At 42.7% G+C, this 25655-nt stretch overlaps 1 protein-coding gene across 1 annotated transcript in view; it reads right to left on the bottom strand.

The window, feature by feature from the left end:
* Positions 1-440: 440 nt before the first annotated feature.
* LOC147751482 (cadherin-related family member 4-like) overlaps positions 441-25655 on the bottom strand; it is an 866423-nt gene continuing 841208 nt past the window's right edge. Inside the window, exon 24 of the mRNA XM_086938604.1 lies at positions 441-879. Coding sequence (XP_086794730.1) covers positions 821-879 — 59 coding nt within the window. The 3' untranslated portion in view covers positions 441-820. The remainder of the gene's footprint in view (positions 880-25655) is intronic.

Raw genomic sequence — 25655 nt, 5'->3', positions numbered from 1 at the left:
TACTTCATTTATTGGCAGCTATCATTTTCAATTTTATAAACAATTTTTTATATTCGGCCTACATTTAAGTTTCTTCCCTTTCCATTTTCGTGCATTGAATCTTCTCACACTTGTTTAGGTGGTGTACTAATTTATATTTTGAAGTGGTTATACCATATATGTAGGCTGTTTTTACATTATTTGGACTGAATGAATAATTTGCAGCTTTGAACTAAAATAGTAAAGAAAATGTAAATCAACAGTATTGAAGGCAACACTTTAAAAAGTGCTGTAAGTTAGAACAAGATTTTTTAGTTGCTCAAATAGCGATTTCGAGTTGTTTGTGTGTTTGCAGGTAGGACAAAACTAGAATAAACACATGATCACATCCCAAAAATATTTAAAACCCATCAGATCATTGGTACAATAATAAAATTGAGACAAAAAAGATATAGCCATTCATATGTCAAGCATTTTAATGACACAGTCCTAACATTTAACCAAATAACACATTATGTGCTGTTTACTACTGGACTCAAAGTGAAGAAGCCAAAATAGAGGTTAGGTAACAAGAGGTACATTTTTAAAACTTTTAGGAAATTCGTTTCTTATAAATCCTGAAAAATTGAAATAAGAGATTGTCAAAATGTCATAAGCTAAACAGAAAATTAACAGTTAGATACTGGAATTAATGCAATTAATAACGATCATTCTAACTATTTATAGGCAGACACTACCATGATGTATTACTATTGCGAAATAAAAAACTAAATTGTTTCTCCATCTTAGTTTTAGTTTGATAAAGGAGAGGTTGACCCCATACTGTGAAGATTATCTTTGCCTAATTTAGCCACTGGACTTTGCCGGTTTGACTGTTGAACAGGTAGTGTCTTCCTGACGCTGTAAAGAGAAATTAGGACATTATTTATTGGCGATCCTGACCTTCAAGACTAGCAAGAACATAATTCATCTTAAATTAATACAATGAGGCCCCTTTCAGAAGTGGCACACTCTTCATTTAATCATTATACAGGATACACTATTTGTAATTGATATACCAGTGGAAATACCTGTGGCAGCATTTAGCCGCCTTTTTGACTTACCTAAGCACGGGTAAACATATGGATATGTTATTTGTATGCAAACGCCAGTGGCCAGAATAAGCCTCAGTCTGAAAAGTCATGGAAAGATAAAACCTAGACTGATCACACTTCACTGGCTTTCAGTGAGGACTAAATACATTGAATATCGTCTTCACCTTGCACGGTGCTTGCTACAGTAAATATATATCCATCTAGATAACCAACTCTATGCTAGGTAGCATGGATCTCAGTTGGATAACTCACTAGCTCCAGTGCAGGTTACAAATCCATGAGGTGGGTTTCCCTCAGCATCAAGACCAAGATTATAGAAGATTATCAAACCATAAATACAAACCAACCCTAATACATGATCTATTCAGAACTCCTAAAAACTAGGGGAGTTACTGAGTCCCTTGCGGGCTGCACTCTGTTCTGCCAGGACAGCTGATGAATATACTCCACTGTCCTGGCGGGCTACAGCTCACCATATTTTGAGATTGATTATGCATGCATCGCAGAAATCTCCATGCTTCAGAGGACTCTCTGCCATAGTGACTAACCTGAAGGCAGTGAAAATGTACTGAACAACCGCCATGTTTCATCGCCTGGGAGACAAGCTTTTTTGTTTTACTAAAACAAACTCCCAACGTGGGTGTTTTTGTCAAACAAATAAAATAATGACACGGACACCAGGGCCGTTTTCCTAGCAGTCCTGAACAGTACAAATGTAAATCACAATGGCAGGAAGTTGAGTTATATTTATACAAAAGGCTCCAAGTCCATTTCTGCAAGGTTTCTGCCAGAGGAGATTGCAAGGGCACTGCCTGTGGAAAATAATGTGGGTGGCTTTTCAGTTTGACAGACAAGATACTCCACCTTATCTGGCGCAGAGTACCCTGTCTGCCAAACCTAAAATAAGCCCCTACATTGGTCTAACAAGTTTTGCCTATTTTAGCTCACTCTGGGACAAAGAACCACAGACAGTGGCTGTGAATTATGATTGTGCGTGCCCAAGGTGGGACCAGAATGACCAGATATAAACACACTTGAAACTGAAAGTAATACCATCTGAATTTTGTATTTAAGAAGTAGAAATTATGTGACATAAAGCAGAAATTTGCATTTTCTTACCATTCTTTTCAGCTTGGAACAACTTGACATAGAAAAGTGAAACAGGCTGCCTACAATTTAATGGCCAATGTGGCTCTTTTAAATTGTAACAAAAAGAATGTGATCGAGGGAATGCTTGAATTAGTCTCATCCACTGGCAATCACTGGGTGAATCACTCCATACCCGTCTGATGTGCCAAATAAGGCGAAACCAGTCCTTTTTGTTTGTGTTACAGTTCAAGGAGAACCTGACTTGGCAGTTCGGGCTTAACTATTCCCTTAAGAGCAGGGTCAAGACTGATTTGCAAATAGCTGTGTCCAAATTGAAGTGGCCTGGTTTGCAAAATAACCAGAGTTATTGATGAGGTGTGATTCCCCGAAACTGGTCCCAGAATGCTTGTTTTCAGGTCCAGAGAGGACCTGACCTGGCATTTCGGGCTGAAATGCTCACATGGGGATCAGGTTCAAGACAGATTTGTATATGACTGGTTCCAAACTGGCATGATGAGCAAAAAATGATGGATTTCACCCAGATCTGTGACTGAGCGTGAATGTTTGACAATGTTTAGCATTCCCTCTATCATCCTTTTGTGTTGCTATAGTCACCCTAAGTAGCAAGGGTATGCCCAGACGTGGGTCCCGTGCTCGCTATGCAACTGGATTCAAATTATGCTGGCTGATGAGGGGTGATACCCAAAATCCGGTTCCAGAAGGCTTGTTTTCCGGTCCGGGGAGCACCTGGCTTGGCAATTCGGGCTGGGCTGTTCCCATGGGAAGCAAGGACAAAGACTGATTTGCATATGCTTGGGTCCAAACTGGGGTGGCATTGTGAGCAAAAGAACAATGGATTTAATCCAGATCTGTGACTGGGGGTGAATGTTTGACAATCTTCTTTTTGTGTAACTTTAGGAAAGTGTGCAATTCTCTGCTCTTCCTGCTCGGTGTGCCTTGTAGCCTGTCTCCAATACCCGTCTGGGCTGGGTGACAGCAACACTTTGTGCATTCCCTCCAGAAAGCCACAAACACAGAAAGGGTGGATTTGACAAAGGAGCCATCTGCATTTACCTGCATTCTGATAACCTTCCTCGGCAGGAAGTGGGAGCGGGAGCTGACATTTGCATCTGAATAGGCAGTGTTATGTGTCCCACACAAATGGCAGATAGCCCACAACAGACAGGGCTGGTATGAAAGGGGACCTGTACACTTCTAGGAATTGCTTTGAAGTCACCCCCACCTCAAAGGCACAATTGGTAATAAGTACTAGGGCTCTGACCCTACCAATACAGTGCACTACTGGACCTGTGAAAAACTCTGCCAGGAGGAAGGACTGCTGTGCTACAAGAATTGCCACTCTGCTTGACTGACCCTTCTAAGTAACTGCTTCTTTGTTTTGATGAGCAGTCCTGCTGCCTGCTGAACTCTGCACTATTGAGGATAAGGAATGGACCATCTTACTTGTACCCAGAGTGATTCCAAGCATTTGCTGGCTTGTTTCCTGTCTCAGGGTCATAAAAGACTTCTTGGAAATTCTGCTGGTGCGGCTGGACTCTGCCATCCGGGAGTACGACCCTTGCCGGAGCAACTTTGCATTGACCAGAACCAATGCATTGACCTTCAACGTCAATGCAATGGCTGCTCGATGATAGTGGCAATAGAGCAGGCATGGCTTGATGGCGATTGTCTGCATGGCCTGTAGTACCTGAATCTCAACAGGGTTTGACAATGACAAGGAAACCCTGTGTGAGACCATGCATCGGGCTGTCAACAGTGACACTTGCTCCATCCAAGGGGGCATATTAACAAGCTCCTTGCGCCGACCGTGCGTCACTTTTAATATGGGAAAAAGTGATGTACAGGCGGCGCAAGGCGCTTGTAAATAAGCCTCAAGGTACTTTGTTAGCTGCGTCTACGTGGGTCTTGAAGTCTGCGTCCCCTCCATCATAGTTGGTCTGAACCTTGGATTTACCATGGTCTACGTTGAACTCAAGTAACATTTTAGCACCATTGACTTCTAAGCACTATTTTTGGATTTAATATTTAAAAATCCATATCTCGAATTCTACTTATTGGATTTTTGTTGTTTTGGTCTTGTTCTTCTCAGATAAATATTTTCTATTCTTCTAGAATAGTGTGGGGATCGTTTGTGGTGTTTTCATTGTGTTACTGGGATTTAAGTGTTACACAAATACTTTACACATTGTTCCTTAAATTAAGCATGCCAAGCTACCAGAGTGTGAGCACAGGTTAATTTAGAGTGTGTATTTAACTTACTAATACTGGGACCGTGGTCCCTACTGGGACAGGGTGCCGAGCACTGCCAACTAGAGGCCCAGGAGTATATTTATTAACAAGGGGATAGCACCACCAGTACATCACTTTAAGCAAGGTTCTGTTGGCCTTATGCCCTTCTTCATATTGACATAGCAATGCTAAGCCACTTGGAGCGGCTTAGCGCCTCTTGTAAATACGGCCCCTTTACATGCATCACTTTGCGTGAAAGGCACGTGCAATGGGCATTCCACCCTGGCATCCATTGCTTTTTAATGCTGCCCCAGAATTACAACGATGTGTAAATCTGAGAGAGATAAGCATTGTCTTTGCATTTCTCCGCCCTCACCATCGGTAACTCGATACTATTTGTGGCTCCTGAGGAAGGCGGTTTTCATAACGCTGAAACGCACGTCGAATAATATTGTTTGCCACTGTTATAGAATCCGTCTTTTTATATGTAATTTTTATGTATTGTATGAAAACTGTATATCTTGTTTTTTGTAGAATTGATTTATATTTTTGCTTTTTATTAACTGTTTTTAATATGAACATTTATATACTTATTAAATGAAATATAGTTTTTTATAATCATTTGGTTGTGTTTCCTTTTTGCAATTTCTCCCTCCCACTGTGTTAATATTATGCCATATTTTTGACACTGTTTATTTCCCTGTACCACGAATTGATTCTCCTAACAGGGGGTCCTTGTTATTTACATTATAAATCTGAGGCAGTGCCATGCAATAGCTGGCATGTGCAGGATGGTGTCCCTTTCTGCAAAAAAACTATCATTTAATAATGACGATTTGCACACTTAGAAGTAACAAATCACTATTATTGATTGTTTATGTGGCAGAAGGGGGAAACAACACTTACAACGCAACTACCTTTACAACAAAACTTTTACAACGCAACATCCATTACAACGCATGCCATTACAACGCAACCATTACAATGCATGTCACTACAACGCATACCGCTACAGCGAATGTCATTACAGCGCAGTCAATACAATGCATACCATTACAACGCATACCTACACTATCCAACACTTACCCTACTGTTGCACCCCCTGGAGTTAGAATAGTAATTTTTACCCATACACTATCCAATACTTACCCTACTGTTGCACCCCCTGGAGTTAGAATAGTAATTTTTACCCCCACACTATCCAACTCTTACCCTACTGTTGCACCCCCCTGTAGTTAGAATAGTAATTTTTACCCCTACACTATCCAATACTTACCATGCATGCAATGTAATGGTATGCGTTGTAATGGTATGCATTGTAAATGTAGTATGCGTTGAAGTGGAATGCGTTGTAAAGGTAGTTTCAAAGAATTCGTTGTAATGGCATGCGATGTAATGGAATGCATTGTAATGGATGTTGCCGTGTAAAAACTGCGTTGTAAAGGTATGCATTGTAAAAGTATGCATTGTAACGACATACATTCGGCAGAAGGGACACCTTCCTGCACACAAACAATCATTCATTGCAATGCAAGCACCTGCAATGGGACTAGGCAGCTATTTTTAGCACCAGCACTAGGAAAAACACAGGGGTGCACCATATTGCTCTAATACAGCGCATCCCAGCATTTTGGAAATGGCAGAGTGCAGTGCTGCCAAATTTTGAACAGGCCACGCTACACCATTTCCTGGTACATATGCCCCCAATATCTAACAGTGACAATGAGAAATGAGTTATCAAATGCTGCTGAAGAAGGCGCTGCTTTTGGGGTGGCAGACACAAAATTATGTATGCAGATGAGGTGCTCCAGGGGAAGAGAGCACCCACCAGTGATCACAGCAGGAAACAATAGGTTTGCTCTCCAGTTTGAGTAAAAAAACAGGTCAACATTTTAGCTTGCTGCTGAACAAATGTCAAACAAAGAAAATTATGCACCTGCCTATCTTTGAGAAAAGCACACAATCATTCAAAACAATGCATTTGTTGTTGCATCTGTCATTGTCACTCTTGCTGTGGACACTGGCTCAGATAAATTATATGACAAAATGATAGTGTCACTAAATAAAAAATGAAAGAAATTGTTTCATTCTGCCACTCACCCTAGTCTTTGGTAGCCATAGTAACACAGTCTCTAGATTAGTAAACCTATTGACTTACTGTGCAGCTTAGTAATTATTCACTGGGGAGCAAGCAACATGACTGTATGATCTTATCCAGCCCTGGAGAATGTAACTGAACCACGCCACACATGGAGCTGATTCACAGATATCTTTATTCTCCAACATACAGTCACACTCTGCACAATAACGTAATACTTCAGTTAACCACACCTTAACTCCTCCCAGCATACTACATAGTACATGTTCAGAGTTCGCCTAAAACTGCAAGGGTCCTAGTTCGTACATCTTTATTACACTACATCTCCCCCTTTCTTAGATTAATAGTGGCACATATCATTAAGAAATCACATTTCCTCAACAAAAGTCTGCGAGGGGCTCGAACCTGTCTCGCACCGGCTCAGGTGACCTGAGATGAACAAAGTCCTCCCTGATCGGGTAACGGTGGCACAGGCGATTGAATGAGACTTGTGAGTGGTGTCCCCTCTTATTTAGTCTCATGAGCTGACAACTGTTGAGGTAGATGTTCAAATTGTGATGTGTCCAGTGTGATGTACTTTCCAGGACGATGTTCTATTACCATATGTCATTTAAATGCTATATCCCACAAAGGGTCAGTGTCAAATGGAGCATCTGTTTTCCGTCTCTGTCACTGTTTAACCTAAACCCAGTCTCCTTTGTCAAAGACTTTTCGTGGGCACTCCGGAGTTTCTCAACATATGTTTTAATTTTGTATCTCCGAATAGCGTTGTGATATGAACGTTGTCTACATTGACTGATCAATCTGATATCCATTGAGGTCGCTTTGTTCTGATGGCTCTCACACCCAGCAAAGTGGCTGGACTCTCACTTGTCGTGGAGTGAGGAGTTGATTGATAGAGCCGTAGAGCCTGACACAGGACTTGGTTCAGATCGATTCCTTCCATCAAGGCTCATTAAATCGCCCTCTTGAGTGTGCCCATGAAGTGCTCAATGACTTCACTGGCTTGGGGCCAGGGAGGTGTACTCTTTTGATGTTTCACATTGAGTCAGCTAAGAAATTCTTTGAATACTTTACTATTGAATGTCAGGCCATTGTCAGACTTGCGGACTTCAGGAATCCCCTATGCTGCAAAGATGCCATCAAGCTGTTCTATGACTTTGTCATGAGTTGTCGAAGGTAGATCTTCTACCAGAGGAAAACGTGAATATTCATCAATGACTACCATGAGATGATGTCCATTACCTAGAGGCCCAAGGAAGTCAAGATCAACTCTCTCCCAGATATGGACAGGAAGGTCAAAAAATTGTCACTGGGTCCTGTGTCACCTTGGGAGACAAGCAATGTGACACATTTTCAGCTCTTTCTCGAGTCGCTCATCAAGCATAGGAAACCTCTTGGTGGCTACAATATCACGGTGTCCTTCATGGGCCAGTTCAAATAAATGCTGTCTTAGGCTGTCCCTTAAGATGATTCTTGAGCCTTTCAGTACTATGCCTTCAGTGACTGCTAGCTCATCTTGCACATTCTTGAACTTTTGAAATTCAACATCATCTGCAAGGGGCTGAATATGCTTTCTCCAGGACTGCGTTGTAATGAGGTCTTTGATGATAACCATGTTTTTGTCTGCATTGGTGGCAGCAATGATTTGTTCCACAGACAAGCTGCTGAAGTGCTAGACCTCATGATAAAATTGAGATACTCTTACGCCACCTTGGATATTGAACTGTGTAGCTGCACTCGTGAAACATAGTTTGCAGGTGTTTGATCCTTCTCCAGCTTGTGTATGATCTCATAGTCATACTCTTGCAATGTCAGCCCCCTTCCTCTCGATGCGAGGAGGGTTCCTGGCTTTTGGATTTGCAAAAATTGTAAGCAATGCCTGGTAGTCTATTATGACAGTAAATCGTTTTCCATAAATGAGTTCATGAAAATGTTCGCAAGCTCACACTACAGCCAGACTTTCCTTTACCACCTGAGAATATGCATGTTCTCTTTTAGATAAGCGTCAACTGACATAAGCCACAATCCAGATGGCCATTGTTTTGAGCAAGGATTGGCCCTAGCCCCAACGCACTCGCATCTACTGTGATTTCAATATCTAACTTGGCGTCAAAATAGGTATTTCCAGTTGCAGTCTCAATAGCATGCTTTATGGCTTTGAAATTTTGGATGCATTCATCAGACCACTGGAATGGGACATTTTGCTCTGTCAAGTCTCTCAAAGGAACACTCACTGTAGTAAAGTTGTGAATATATTTCGAACAATAACTGGCCATGCCTAAAAATGCCCGCAGCATGGTAAAATCTTGCCTGCATCTGGAAGGAATCATTCCCCTATCAAAGAATATGTGCCCTTTAAACTTTATCTTGGTTTTATGAAATTCACACTTTGCTGCATTCAGAGGGAGTCCTGTATCAACAAGTAACAGGCACACTTGGGCAAGGGCCTTGTGTTCATTCTGTGTTCTCCCAAAAACCTGTAACCGAAACTAAAAGCATGTGTGACAGGTTGAATTACTCATCAAATAACATCCTGTAATATATCAGCAGATGAAGACCCTCCAAATCCCAATCTCTTCTATATGAACAAACCAACATGAGTTGAAAAAATAGTAATGTACTAAGTTGTTGTTATCCTTCATTCAAGCCAAGACAGGAAAATACTTTTTTCTCCATTCCATTGCATGATCATGTCTGCTAAATGTTATGTTATGTTATAAGCACTTATTGTAGCCCAACAACTCACTTCCAAAGGAGTATCTTGGTGCCTGCTACTCAGGAACATTCCAGTACAATTAAAAACACCCATGACTTTAGAGGGAGTTTGTTCCAATGAAGAGGGGGAAGGTAGGAGAAGTAACTTCCTCTAAATCTATACGTGCGAATCTGAGGGATACTTAATAACGCTTTATTTGTGGATCTAAGCAGTCTGGTGGGTTGGTAGTTGCACTGTCCGGAGTGCAGGTAGGTAGATAATGACTAATTAAGTGCCTTTTGGGTCAGGCAACCATAGCTTCAAAATCAGCCTATAATCGAATGGGCAGCCAGAACCTAGCTTTCAGAATGTGTGTGGAAGAGGAAGCTTAGGGGAGGTTGCAGATCAGCCGAGCCGCCATATTCTGCACCACTTGCAGTTTGGACAGCAGTGTGTTGTTAGCTACCACTAGCAGTGCATTCACATATTTCAGGCGACTCATGATTTGTTTCTGGACTAGGGTATTTCTTGAAGTGGAAGGAAGCTAGGGAAATATTTTACGTAGGGTGGGCATTGTGGCAAAGCAGGTGCCACAAGTAGCACTGACCAGCTCTTTCATGGATAAAGTTTGGTCAAGTTTAATGCTAAGATTCTTTACCACATGTGGGCATGGAGCTAGACCAAATTCAGCGGGCCATCAGTCTTCCTACATATCTCCTTCACCTTACCGAATAGTACAATCTTTGTTTTCTTGCCATTCAATTAGAGGCTGTTTTTAGTCATCAAATCAGCAATTTCTCTCATGCAGCTTGCAAACCGTGATTTAACTTTTTCCCGATCCTGCCCAGAGGAAATGAGAAGTTCGGTGATCTTACAATTGGTGCCAGGGGGGCTACATAGATATTAAACAGTGTTGGGCCCAGGGAGCAACCCTATGGGACTCCTTTGTTTACCAACAGTGTTTGAGACACGAAGGAATGGATAGAGATGGTTTGGGTTTGATTCTCAAGAAAGTCCATGAGCTAGTGTAGCGCTCTGCCATATATCCCTGAACCATGCAGTCTGGGAATTAAGACTGAATGAGAGACCATATCGAAGGCTGCAGATAGGTCTAGTAACACCAGCATAACCTGAATGCCTGAGACAAGTGATAATCTGATGGTGTTGGTCACTGCCACTAGTGCTGTCTCTGTGATTTGCATCGCTCTGAAACACAATTGTTAGGGGTCCAGCATATTGTGAAAGCTGCAAGTTGTTTATTTATGTAGCTTTCTAGAGTATTTATAGGCTAAGGAAGCAGCGAGATTGATTGGTAGTTGGAAAGAACATCTGGATTGGTGGAGGGCCTATTTTATAATAGAAAGACACTTTGGCAGACTTCCATTTGACCAGAAGTTTAGCTGAAACTGGAGAAAGGTCATAAAGAGCCATTGCTGATAGCGCAATGGAATGGGCTAGGTAGGAGATGATCCTGGGTAGGAGCGTATACGACAAAGGGAGAGCCAGGTTTAGCAAGGACTAGCACCTTCTGCACTTGCTCCAAGGACAGCAGTGACATTCAGGGGAGGATGACAAATAGATTTCCTCCTCCGGCTGACCAGGGTCAAATAGTATTGATCTTTTCTTCTAAAAAGTCAGCCAAAATGTTGCATAGGACCATAGAGTCCTATGAGTCGCATAGGTCCCTGTAAGGATCAGGGTGTCTTTCCCACTCAATGGCCTTGTATGCCTGGCATATATCAACACAAACGCGCACTGCTCCATTACTGTCCTTTTTTGGTACAACAACTACGGACGAAACCCATGGCATAGGTCCTGTGGAGCGTTGAAGGATGTCATGTTTTAGCAGTGATTTTAACTCTTTCTCTACAGCTTCTTGAAAATGGAAAGAAATTCTGCAATGCTACTGGGCAACAGAACACATTTCCTAGTTAATGTATAACTGCACTTTCATGTTCTATGGTTGTCCCAACTCATGAAACCACAAAGGGAACTGGTGAACAATTTCAGACTGAACTCACATGTTGTAATTGAGGGATATCAACCCCAAATCAGCAGCAGTGGCAAAGCCAAGCAAACATGCACTCAACACAGTTCCTTGTAAAACATGAATGGTGGTTGGCATTGACATTGTTTTATGCTGCATTGTCGATGTGAATGACCCTTGACTTTGTAATGGTTTGGAAGTGACCTCAGTATATACTTTCTTGCCTAATGGGGTGAGTCAGCACTGGGGACAGGCTGTTAAATTATTCAGCTGGCATGATATTAATCAATGCACCACTTTCTATAAATCAATCAAGCAGCATTTGTAAAGCGCTACTCTGTCACCGCTATGGGTATCTGGGTTCTGTGTTTCCATTGAAGAGCCAGGACTTGAGTCTCTTTCTGAAGTCTGGCAGCAAGTGGGTTGTGTGGAACTGGAAGGGAAGGTTGTTTCAGGTCTTGTCAGCAAGGTAGTAGAAGAAGCGGCCATCAGTGTGGTTGGGAAAGATAAGGGTGGGGGTGTGAGGGCGATTGAAGAGGCATGCAGGTATCTAGAGGGTTGGTGGAAGTTGAGTCGATGCTTGATCTAGGCAGCTACTAGGTTAGACTGGGCGAAGTGCAGGAAGTTGCACTACATGGAATTCCGCGGAGTGGCATAAAAACTCTGTGGCATTCCAGGGAGTTCGGCTCTACACTACTATTGAACAAAAAAGCAGTCAAGCCCACATTATCTGGTATGGGAGGCCTGACATACCCCCCCCCCTTCTTCCTTCACATCAATGTGCTATTCGAGGGAAAAGGAGGGAAGACCAACATGTCAGGTTCAGGAATGAGTCGGGGCAGTGGAGTGGCTTGAAGACCTTCTCCCTGGGCTGCAGCTCTTCGAGGTTGCCTCATACAGCCACATTTTGGATTACCTCAACCTGCCTGTATATCCATAGCGGGTCAGAATCCAGCAGGGCTCGTAGGGCTCACAGGTCCAGGATCCATCCGCACTGCGGCCCTGGGAGCCCTATGGGGCAAAAACAGCATCCAAGCCTCTCTGGCGTACAGCGAGGGACTTCCAGAAGGAAAGGAGGGAGGAGACTCATGTTGCATTTCAGGGACGACCTAGTCTGGCAGTACCGGTTGGACTGTTCCTATTGGAGCAGGGTCAAGACTGATTTGCATATGGCTGGGTCCAAACTGAGGTGCACACCCTAAAAGATAGCGATGAACATTTGAAAAAAAGGAATGATGTAAAACTTGTCACCTTGGAAGTAAAAGCAAACTATATTTAAGTGTGTATGCACATGCGATCAGGTAACATTTATGTCATTCATAGTGCAAGAGGGACAATTACTGAATTAGCATGATCCGTTGTCATGTGTGACAGCTAAAACTGTCTCAAACCCAGACCCAACAGGCAGCTCACTGTAATCTTATTTGCCTCATTCCTAAACTGTAGTCAAACTGAACTGCATCTGTTATCTAAGCCCACTTACAATGTATAACTGGTTTCTCTATTCAGAGAAATTGAGGGTGCACGAGAGACGCTCAATTATTCAGAAAATACTGATCAATGAAATATTAATTTCTAACTGTGCTCTTGTAAAGCCACACTGAAACAGCAATGACACAGAACATAAATATGTAATAAATGTGTCAAGTGGAGAATCTAACGGTTTGAATACAAGACATACAGTTGTTTATTTTGTTTTGACTCACACATAGCAGAACGCAGCGCATTGCCAGAAGAAGGAAGAGTCAAATCAACAGAAGATAGCCAGCATTTTTCTCAAAGCAGTCAATGATTGTTGATCTCAGCCAAAAAAAGCGAGTGGTAACAGGAGTAAACAGATTGGGAGTAGGAATGTGTTTATGTCAGTTAGACAGGCACTTCCTTCCAGAAATACACCAGAATGTTCTCATATCACCAGAGCCTCCTATACTATTGCTTTAATGAGTGTACTACTGGATATCAACGCCAACAATATTATGGCATACTACAAACTATGGCAGACTATGGAGGAAGAAAATATTGAAAGGTATGTGCATATAAAGAAGTATAGATTTACTCTTCCTATGTCGATATCTACATACCATGAAGATTTATGTACCACGTAGGTACATATATGAGGAGTTAAGTATAGAAATTCTACACTTACTCACCTGTCAATATTGTATTTTTGATATTCTGGTCTTGATATTCTGTCCCATCAAAATTGTATCGATTTTAAGGGGTCACAACTGCTCAAGCATGTTAGATTTACACGTCTTTTTTGGTAATGACAATTTGCTTCAGTCAACATCCCCCTGAAGGCAGAGGCCGTCTATGAATTGAGTCAAATCACAATTTTTTCAGATTTAATTGCTCAGCCTTTTAAAGTTCTGTATTAAACAACAACGGGTCCCCTCCTCAAAGATTTTTAAGTGGGGAAGTGGAAAGTAATTAATTAGTTATATGAAGGAATGCATGATTACTTAAAAAAACAGCATTCACAAAGCCAAGTGGTCTGGAATGAATGACCTAACACATGAAACCAGCATTTGTGGAAACCCAGTATTTCAATGTGTTAGAGCACTAAGGGGTCTATTACGATGGTGGGCGGACAAAGTCCATCCGACACTGCAATGGCAAAAGGGTCTGCCCACCATAGGTGGGGCGGTCCCGCCATTCAAATGTGGATGTGCCCGCCACACTGGTGGGCGCATCCCGCATTTTTTACATTTTGGCGGGCGGTGCTGTAAGCAGCACCCGCCGAAATGTAAAAAATGCATGTTGTGCATTTACATGCACAACGTGACAGGCTCCGCACGGTGCCTGCTACCTTTTGCATGCAAAGGCAGGGGGGTACGATGGGTACCCCCATTTACACCCCACAACCCCCTCAACACCCTGAGGGCCGGCAACGGGCCCCCAAAAGCAGAAACCGCATGCCTTGGATGGATGGTGGTGTCTTGCAGACACCGCCACCATATTATATACGTTTTATGCCAGGTCGATGAGTCAACCAGCGGAAAAGTGGCAGACGGTCTTTCCGTCCGTCGCGGACCCCCGAGCCATACTACTATGGCAGGGCGTCAATCAGGCATTGATGGCAACAGATCGCTATCGCCGCCAGCCATCATAATAGACCCCTAAGATTGGAATATTGCCTTTAGTCAATCTGCTTTGATGTGAAGACAGAGGAGGAAGTACAATGGTTAAAAGGCAAAAGGAAAAAACAATGGGAAAATTCGTACAGGAAGAATAATGTAAAATAAACTTAAATGGAAAGTCAATAGGAAACACACACAGCAGAAAGAACAGTAGTGAAGACAGACAGGAAAAACAGGCAAAATTCAACTTTGAGGCCATTGGTCTCACTCCCCCAAGCAGACAATCAAAGGCCATCTAGTTTGTAGTTTAGACACCCATTAAGGATGGGTTACAGCGAATGGCTAGAGGTTGCACACTGCAACCAATACTCCGCTGCATGTAGTCAAATGGCACCTTTTGATGCTGATCCTCAGATTCTGGCCTGCAAAGCTCCTTGGACTACCCTTACTATGGGCAGTGGAAAGAAGCAAACAGTTGGATAAACTGTTGGCTTAGGTTTGGGAGCGTCTTCTCCATACACAATTCCTGGCACAGTTAGGGTGCAGAGGATTAACACAAAAACAGGATATTCAGTGAACCGATGCGTCATCGGTCTACAAGTCATGACCTACTATGGCTAAGTTGTCTACAAAAGTGTGCTTCAGAGACTGCATCTATTCCCTACTATTTACAGCAAAAAATGTACACAGCAATTGTATCAATTTAACTTAGGTTGAAATGCAAAAATCCACATTTTATATGATTAAAAGAACACAGAATTTCACGACACAACAAAGGTTAAAGTAAAATTATGAGTCAGTTTTCTCATAATACCGTAATGCGCATTAAAAAAAACCACCTCTCCAATTAACTGAAAATTAGCCACAGTTAAAGCCACAGTTAAAGTGCAGTTATGGGTACGAAACAGGCTCTAAGAAACACCCAAATTTGCCACTTATTGCAAACCATAACTTGCACTCCTTCATGCATTATTTATGACCTCAAATACTACACAAATCATGATATCTTAAATGACATCATTGATGAGATTACTGATGACATCATACAATTCTCCCAATACTCTGCTATCGACCATATGCACTGGGAGAACTGTGCCCAGTCATTGTGAGCAACCAACCGACAAATCTCATCACATTTGGTGACGCACCGCAAAGATTGGCCACTGAGTTTGTGCCTTTATCTGGGGCCTATGTACAATCCTCCACAGTTGCTTAATATACTACACACAGTTCTAAACTGTACACAATGGAATGTAGCCCTGGTCAACATTTACAACTGGACCCCTAAGCGAAACCATCTCTGAGTGGCTCATGCTTACAGTGGAGTTCTAAGAGTAGTGAATCATAATCCTTAGGAAAGTCGTGCACCCATCTGTCCACAACTAAAACAAAAAACTTTATTCAGTCTTTGCCCATAGCACTGGTTTTGACTGTATAACACAGCCAGGCACCTAGCCCGCCACTTAGGGGTAATCCCTGATGAGCATAAACTTTGTCTTTGCTTAGAGGTGGTTGACAAGAGGCTTTGGTCTTATGCCAGAACCTACATTGAAATGTCTCTCACAAACCAACACCTGACGCACACTTGCAAATCCGGTTGTATAAGGCTCCACCACGGGTTCAAAATTAGGTGTAAATCTACACTTGAAAATGATGAACAGCAAAAAAGTGCAGATTTATGCCCGAAAATGATGAATAGCAAAGAAGTATAGTTGTACACCTAGGTACACTTGATTTACACGTGAATACATCTACCTGGGTAAATTTACCTTCATGAATCATGCTCAGAATGTCCATAAATCATTCTTCCACTTTGCCTTTAATGTGGTTAAATATAAAGCATCGTAAACATCAGATTAATAAACGTTTTCCTTATCTTAAGACATTGTTAAAGCAGGAATGATTGGCCCTGCTTTATGAAGTGTTTCTGTTCTTGATAAACAAGTATTAAAACAGCCTTAAGAATGCCCTTTTTAGATTATTACATTTGTAAGACTGTATTTTCAGTCTTAAAACAGACATAAACAGTCAGTTACATCACATACAATAAAGAACACCGTAAGCACATTTTTGCTCAACACACAGTCGCAGTCGATTTCCATCCACCTTTATGTGGTATATTGCCCTTTTAGCCACATATCTCTCAAATGGGGGTCTTGCCCAGTAATAAGTCTCTACTCCCCACCATCTGATACTGCTCCTATGGCCCTAAACCCTAATGTGTTTCTTCAGACATCCTTGGGCCTAAAACACTTGCTTTTCCTGTTAGAACAGAGGTCCCCAGCATGGTCCCTATTTGCGACGCAAAAGGGCAGGAGAACCTCACAGACCCACACAGTGTGCACAAAGTCATTCCCTGCTTCTCAGCAGTTAAGCCATCAGGGGATGGAGGCGCTGCGCATGTGCCATAAAAGCCGGAGGGACAAGTATATGCACTGCAGGTAATTGAATTGTATAAGGCAAACCATACACTCACTGCAGCTCCCATTGCTCCCATCAGAAACCGCACCCATTTTACATCCTCTAGTGTGCCCAAGCCCTCCTCCCATTGCTCTCGAAGCCTCGGGATGGATTCAGGCATATGTTGTACTAGGGACTTATACATTACAGACATTCAGATTCTGGGTGGATGAAGTTCATTAAAAATCTTCCCTCAAAAGGGTTCAATAATGATAGCCCGGCAAGTGTGGTGCCGTTGGGTCTAATGACACGTCTAAGTTATAAATATTGATAGAATTGTGTTCCTGCCCAATGTTGTCTTTTTTGTGTACGATTTGATATCTGTGCCTCTCACAACATGTCCCAGTGATGACCGGGGAATCCCATCCCCGGAAATCCTCCTATGATGTAACCTCAAGCAGGAGAGTTCCATGCACAGGAGCATTCCCGTTTCAGTCTCCTTGTTGTATATTGATTCTTCATGTAATATGGTTGTCTTTTGTCTTAGTCCTTTCTTTGTGTTTTCTTGTTCCCTGTCTACCACAATGCCTATGTATGTTCTGACATCTACCTGGAGAATTCCACTAGTGTCAGTTGGTGGTCTGGTCAGCTGGCGAGGTTTGTACTCGGCTGTGTCCTGGATTAAATCTATTTGTAACCACCACAAAGTATCCTGTCATCTGTTTACATAATCTTACAACATTTTGGCGACGTTTTCTGCTGACCAGACCAGAGAAGAAACCGTCTAACACAGCCTGAGCTACACCTCGCAAAAGAACCCACAACGGTCCATTTATCTGCTGCCAGTAACATCATCAAAGAAAGATTGAAACCCGATGAATGTTGGAAAAGTCTAAGGAAATTTAAGCAAGTAAAGAACCGTGAGTTCATTTTTCATCCCTGGCAGCACTGCGCAACAATAAGCAAAGACTCATTATCACCCGTCTTAAGTTAGAAGTAAGGGGTAAAGAAAATAGCTGCCCAGTAACTATGAATTTTTGAAGCGCAGTGAGAACAAAGGAAAATGACTGGAGATATTTAATTGTGAATTGAGAAAAATGTCTTAATTAGTAGCAGAAGTTAAACTGAACTTTGATGGGCAACTCCTCCACAAATATCAGATTAAAGCTCTGTCTGTTTAGAAATGACGCTAGTGTTTCCACAATTGCTACAGATGAAGTGTCAGACATATCAAACAGCTTGGAGATCAAGTTAGTACTTTTTAAGCACTAGTCACAGCTGCTGTGAAAAACGAGTGAATTGGATGAAATAATAGACTCATTTTAAATCAATACTGTCTAGAGAACGAGTTTATAAGTGACACCAACGCAGTAAGGAAATGGAGAAATGAATTCAAGTTCTACCGTGAGTTTTGTTTTGGACTATGAAATCTAAGCTTGCCTTTGAATATCGTTTGCCTGCAACCGGTTTTCTGCCTTTGTGCCGACCTGCTCTCCTTCATGCCACTTTCATAATTGATGACGTGGTGTAATCCAGAGAAACAGCCTGCTCCAAGGCGTCATTGCGTGTCAAGCCTCATTCCAGTGTTTTGAAGAAGCCTGTGTGCCTTCTGTCTGTCATCGCGCAAGGGGAGACGTCACGATGCGGCGTGAGCATCCATTTTGCATTCATTTTGTTCTTTTGTTTCTATAGCAACGAGGCAACGGGAGCACAATGCAATGGAGGATACTTGCGTATCATTGAAGGGATGATTAGTGTTTCCTTGCGTGTGTGTGGCGCAGAATGGGAGCGTTTGAAACAAGGGTGATGTGCTACCAGTTTCATGTCAGAAGTTTAGGTAAGCGAGCATATCCATTCTTCCTTCTAAAACGTCACCATTCTGCATCAAGTTTTTATACTTCAGTCATTATTCGAGTCATCCAATAACTTTCAACACGGCAGTACTCTTCAATCTTATCAGCATTGTTTTAAGACTGTTTAACTTGTTTTCTTCACAACAGTGCCATCTAGTGGTTATTTTCGGAATTCATTCATATTTTGGCAGAATATATGTAACGTGTCTTTGAGCTAGCATAAGAAAATGTACTGTGTTTCGTGAAGCCACTAGTATTCTGATCATTTTGCCTATGCTGTTTACTACCAACTGGAAATTATAATTACTTAAACTTCAAGGTGCAGATCATTACCAGAGTACATAACTGGGGCAAAGAAAACAAGTGTGACAGAAGTAAATTCAAGGAAAAAAAGTACAGTGCGTCCAGGAACAACAAAAAGAAGCACAAATTAGTTAAGGAGCAGAGGCTGTTCAGAGGATCTAGAACGGTAATAAAGTCCCACACAATTAGAAGCTGGTCAAAAAGCCTTAAAAAAAAAAAACAGAGCATGGACAGTGGTCTTGCAAGTAGAGCCAAGTTTGCAAGATGAACAAAGTGTTCACAACCGGGACAAAGGTCCCAGGTGAGAGTCTCGACGGAAGGTCTATATTAATTACTAACAGTGCACAGAGTCCTCAGAAAGTCGAATTTGATTCTTAAACTTTTGGAGCTTGGGGTCTTCTGATAGCCGAAGGGCAGGGGAAAAGTGTGCGAGAGGACAGAAGTAATGCTGGACTGGACTAAGGCCGTACCTAAGCTAAATATGAGCAATGATGTTGCAACGAGGCAAAGTTGTCCACGAAGTTGGTGCGGATTGTCCCTGTACCTTGGAGAGAGTATGGATGTAAAATCTAAAAGAGGGACGAAGGTTCCAGGCGGGACTCTGGACGGTAGGTCCACAGTGGAGACAAAGGTCTCTGGTGAGACTCTGGTCTGTAAGTCAAAGGAGAGTCTCTGGATGGTAGGACTTCAACAGGGGATAATGGTCCCAGGTCAGTCTCTGGACAGAAAGTTCCTGGTGAGTCTTTGGACAGTAAGTCCACAACGGGGGGGCTAAGGTCTCTGGAGAGGCTCAGGATTGTAGGTCCCAGGTGAGCCTCTGGACAGTGAGTCCTCAATGGTGGTCAAAAGGCAAAGGTGTGTCTCTGGACTGTAAGTCCAAGGTGAGTCTCTGGACAGTAAGTCCGCAACGGGGAATAGTTCCTGCGGTGACTCGGGATGGTAAGTCCTAAGCGAGTCTCTGGTTGATAAGTTCATAACGGGGACTAAGGTTCCAAATGAGAGACTCTGGTCAGCAAGTTGTAAGTGAGTCTCTGGACTGTAGGTCCACAATGTTGACGAAGAAGAGACTCTGGTCTGCAAGTTGTAAGTGAGTCTCTGGACTGTAGACTGTACGTTGATGAAGAATCCAAGTTACTTACAAGGAAAGGTCGATGTGTGCCTCGGGACCGGAAAGAAACATGGATTTCAGTGTCTAGCTGGGAGAGGACAAAGTTTACCGTCAAGTGGCTGGGACTGATATTGTACTGATGGTGACTTTAAAACTTATTAAAATCTGAATTGGGACTGTGAGTCCTGAAGCATGTCTCTGAAGCAAGCAAGGTGAGGATTCTGTGTCGGAACGAGTCCAAGAAGTACATTTGAGGCTGAAGGGTTTCAAGATCTTCCAGGTCTAAGGATTTGCGACAGCGAGTTTTTACAGAGAGGCTCTGAGAGGAACCAGGACTACGAGCTGTTGTGTCTTGTTGTTAGGCAGCTCATTAACTTGTATTTTGGGGGTCAATGTGGAAAGTGTGTGGCTGTTCTTTCTCATGGCGGTGTCTTTTACCAAATGGTGTATCCTCCTTTGGGGAAGGGGTGGGGCCGGTCGGTTCCCATGGTGTACTCTATGTAGGTCGGGTTGGAGTATAAATGATGTGTCTTGTTGTTAAGCAGCTCATTAGCTTGTATTTTGGGGGTCAATGTGGAAAGTGTGTGGCTGTTCTTTTCCATGGCGGTGTCTTTTACCCAATGGTATACCCTTCTTTGGGGAGGGGGTGGGGCCAGTCAGTACCCATGGTATACTCTATGTAGGGCGTGTTGGAGTATAAATCCCAAGGTGTGAACCTTGTGCTATGTTTGTTGTCACCCTGTTTTGTTGTGTTGTTGGTAGTTAGGTCACCGAGTTTGTTAGTAAATGTTGCATGATTGTGTTATGAGAATGCTTGAACTTGATCAACACCAGGTATGTGATGACGGTTTCATGGGTCTGTTCTCCTTTTGTATTCTTTATTATGAGGTTGCACTGACATCTGGTGTCTCATTCTAGTCTGCAGGGCCATTTCCCCCGATGTACTCTATCTAGGAGGGCTTATGTGTTTTTCCTGGTGTGTTTAACCTTTTGAGCGTTTTGGGGGTCAGTGTGGAAAGTGTTTTGAGAGCTGTTGTGGCTCTACTTTCCTATGGCGGTGTCTTTTACCCAATGGTGTACCCTTCTTTGGGGAGGGTATGGGGCCAGTTGGTACCCATGGTATACCCTATGTAGGGCATATTGGTGTTCCAGTGTGGTTCCAGGGTGTGAACTCTGTGCAACCTGTTGTGTGTTATTGGGATTAGTGAGGAAATTGTATGGAGGGTTGTTGTTGTACTTTCCTATGGCAATGTTTTTACCCATTGGTGTACCCTTCTTTGGGGAGGGGGTGGGGCCTGTTGGTACCCATGGTATACCCTTTGTAGGGCATGTTGTAGGTTTGGTTTCAGGGTTGGAACTATGTGTTGTACCCTTCTTTGGAGAAATAGTGTTGGAAGTTAGTCAATCTCCAAGTTAACCATCCTGTGCTGTCGTTTGGTGTAGCATACTTTTGAGGGTGTGGAGTTGGTGAGTAATCTATACCTATATTAGTTCTCAGGTTGTCTGGTTTAGTTTTTCTGAAATGGGTGGTAGTGTTAGTGCTGTTCTTATTAGTCATTGCCCATGTCAGTTCCCAGGTTGTCTATCTTGATGTGTACCCTGTTTTAGGAAAGTTGTGTTTTTTTTTACCAGGCTTAGTACTTTGTGTTGTTCCTTATTTTGAGGAGTCATGTTTACAGTGTCAGTGTGTCCGTAAAAAAAAAGAACTTTTGGTTTCTTTAACTTTCTTGAGGTATGTTGTGTTTCTCCCAAGGGTCTATGTTTATACCTACCTTTGGTTAATAGGGTTTCTACCCGGTTCCTCTAAGGGAGGAGGATGGAGTGTAATGGTATTTCGGATACCTGGTGTGGTACTTAATTGGTGTTGTGTATCTTGTTATTGTACAACACGGGATAGGTGTTGTTTAGTTGTTTGAGTGTTTTGTTTCACCTCACTCTTCACTCTTCATCTTGTGTCTCTGAATACTCTTTTGTCTTTGGGGTTGTCGTTGCAGTCTCTTGTATTGTAATCTTTGTTTTCCTTTATTTCTTTTCTATAAAGGAGGGAGATGTGTTGTATATTGATTCTTCATGTAATATGGTTGTCTTTTGTCTTAGTCCTTTCTTTGTGTTTTCTTGTTCTCTGTCTACCACAATGCCTATGTATGTTCTGACATCTACTTGGAGAATTCCACTAGTGTCAGTTGGTGGTCTGGTCAGCTGGCGAGGTTTGTACTCGGCTGTGTCCTGGATTAAATCTATTTGTAACCACCACAAAGTATCCTGTCATCTGTTTACATCATCTTACAACACTCCTCTCCCGCCCCAGATCTCTCAATGCCACCCTCCAAGCCCATAGGGCCACTTTTCTCAGTGGGGGGGGCCAGTGAGGACAGTCAGCTGTCGTATAAATGGTGAGGAGGAGAGTGGGTGCGGTGCCCATGGACCAGCTGTCAACTCTGTAGGCTGAGTTGACTTCCACAGCAAAGATCCAGCCATTCAGCACAAGCAGGTGCGGGCGATAATAGGATGGCCATTGCCAAGCCGTCATAACAATTGGACTTACAGCACTTACTGGATGCAACGCGTTGAGACCATGCTCCCTACATAAATGAGTTGAAGTCTGATTGGAAGGGAGCTAAGGTCGTTTTGGAGATGTAAAATGGGTGATTTTGTTTTGTGTTCAGTAATTTAGGAAAGATCATTATTTTCACTAGTGCAACTCGCCTAATAACAAAAGCAACAGCGAGGGCCAACTCTGGAGGTTGCCCCACATATCCATGATCAGGGATGTGACATTATCCATTTTCATCTGTGCCTCCATGGTCTGGATATCAGAAGCCAGTGTTCATGGCCATCCACCCACCTGTGTGAGCCCACACCACCAAGCACTCTTGTGGTTCTACAGGAAACAGACTTGTTTTTCCCCACTTGACTATAAGTCTGGAATAGCATTCAAATGTGTCTAGGGTGGTCATAACTATTGGGCTACATGTGTGAGGGTCTCCTAGTTACATCAGTGTAGAGGGACACAGTTTTCGCAGGTGTCAGTCCGCCTGGAGAGCCTGTGCTAGGGGATTCAACTGCAAGGATGAATAGTAGGGGTGACCAAGAGCAACCATATTGTATCCCTTGATCCAGGCCAAATGGCATTCGTTGGGCATCCTCGACTCTTGCTTGGGCATGCGTCGCAGGATACAGGAGCTGAACATAGGATAGAAACTCAGTCAAAGGCCTTCTTGGAATCTACAAGCATCAAAGCAGAGGACTTACGTAGGAGGCAGGTGGCTGTGTAGATGGCAATGTTGAGACGTGTTGATCTGGATGGCATGAAGCTTTAGGTCTTTGTGAACGAGGTTGGAGATAACCATCAGGAGGTTCATCACCAGTATTTGAGTGAGCATTTTGGTTTCGGAGTTGATCAAGAAGATGTGCCTGCTCAAGGGTCAAAGGTAGGGAGACACTATCTGTCTTATGGACTATAAGATCAATGACTTCTCCGAGTCATGAGAGAGAACACCCACTCTTTGGACCTCAGAATATAAATTTAGTAAGGACAGTGTAAGAATGTCTGATTGTTAGCAAACAAAATCCCCATGGAGGCATTTAGGGATGGTTCCCTTCCCCCCTGTGGAGTTGGAAGATGGCAACAGCTTTCTCATCAGCTGTGAGCGGGTCGTCAAGAGTGAGTTGTTAGTCAGCCGATATCTGCGCAGCTGGAGGTCGGAGAAGCACATGTCAATCTTTTGTGTGGGGCTGTGTGGGGCAACCCTGAACTCGCCCATAAAATGTGGCACAATGCAATTGTGTCACGTGGTGGCGTTTGTTGGGTGCTAAGCTCAGCCAGTGCAATAGCTTGCCAGTCTTGTAGCCATGGTTGGACAGCCAGCTTTCGGAGGACTACCAGAGATTTCTAGCCTAATCTGTTTGTGGTTGCTTAACCTCCAGAGTTGCTTTCTTGAGCTAGAGAAGTGCCTCAGCAGTGAACATAAAACAGTTTTAACTAGTAGACAACTATAATAAAATTAGGCCTGGGTAAAATTTGTGTAAATTCAGTTTCAGAATTATGCCAAAGGCCCCCCAAAACATTTTGAAAGGAAACATTATCTCACAAAATGCCAGCTTGTCATTTTTGCATCATGTGTCCTCACGTCCATTTTCAGTGCAGTTTGAGCGCTAATAAAAATAAGGCAAAATGGCACATGACACAAACAGCAGTGGTTTACATTTCATTATTTTGCATTGTTTCTGTGCTCTGGTAATAGGATTTCTCCCTCAAAAAAGTCTTACTTACACAATGTGGCATAACAGCGCAATCTCAGGCTTATCTTGTAACAATGGTAGAGTGTAATGCAGGAAATTACAGAAGATTACATCAGCGTAATTTTTAAATCCCAGGACTAGTAGATGTGGCCTTTATTTCTTTTTTGATGCTTAAGCCTGGTTTAAGACCTTTAAGACTGTCTTAAGCAAAGAAACAACTTTGGCAATTCAGGCCCTAACTGCTGCAGCTCATCCCCAGACCTCTGAAATTGTTCATTCTTTGAATTCACACCTGCTCTGAGGTACAAAGCAGGAATGCAAGGTAGTCCTTCTGAAAGCCCTTCACAGGTCACAAAGTGAATTGAAGAATTGGTCTGATAGTCCAAAATGTATACCTGGTGCCAGCCTTTGAAGTGGGAGAAACTTCGAGTCCACCACCACGTATGGTTCTGGAAATTCCCTTCATTCCCCTGCAAGGCTCCAAGTGGTATAAAGTGACCAACGCCTGGTGTCAAGTTTCTGTGTGAGTGTGCTGGAGGCAGCTATTTGAAATGTAAGTGGGACAGGGGATAGGGCAGCCCTCCCCAATCTGGCAAAATGGTCCATCCTGACAAACCAAGTCCCCCTTTGGTCATACTGTCTGGGAGAAATACCAAAAAGCCATCAGATCTATCACTGCACCTCACCTTGCCCAACAGTAAACTCTGTATTCTTTAAAGTGTCAAGAAGCTGCAAAATATATACTTTATTGAGGCTCTTTAAGCAGGGCTCATTTAGTTCTCTCACCCTTGTTACACAGAGATCTTGATACCTACTGTGCTGGCACATGCTTCTCCAAGAGTGATGGTCTATATTAAGTCAGTAAGATATCCCATGGAAACTAACAATGCAAGGAATAGATTTAAAAAGCACATCCAACCTGTTCTGCAATGACGTCCAAGTATTAAAATGTTTAGGATCTTGAAGACCTGTGATAAATATTGTACCTTTAGATTGTGGGTGCAAATGAAAACAGTTTGAGCAGCAAACCTACAAAAATATTTAGAGTGCTAAGGTACTTAAAATAAGTCTTGTTCCAAAATGAACCTACTAATAATTTCTGTGATCTAAATATTTTTCCCAGGCAAATAGACTTTGTTTCCCAGAAGAATGGTTTCCACCACTAATTGTTGGCTCTATCCCACTTTCTGGTGCTGCTGTGGCTACTTCAAAGAAGTTTAGAGACCACACTTACTTTCTGAATTCTCACTACCTCTCCAAGTGAAGAAAATGTAATACTATCTTTCTAGGGGGGATGCAATCACACTTCAAAAAATAGCAATCATTCCCCATTTTCCCACTGTGCACTCAGTAGTCCACACTCTCAGTAAGTAGTTGTTAAAAATATTTGAGGGGCATTGCTTGTCTGTGAAAACAGTTGAAGAACTTTGTTTCTGCAGAACAAGGCAAAATAATCTCATATGGAGGTCTCATG

This window comes from Lissotriton vulgaris, chromosome 1_1 (assembly GCF_964263255.1).
Source record: "Lissotriton vulgaris chromosome 1_1, aLisVul1.2, whole genome shotgun sequence".
In the NCBI taxonomy this organism is placed as follows: domain Eukaryota; kingdom Metazoa; phylum Chordata; class Amphibia; order Caudata; family Salamandridae; genus Lissotriton; species Lissotriton vulgaris.
This window is presented reverse-complemented; position numbering and strand designations above follow the sequence as displayed.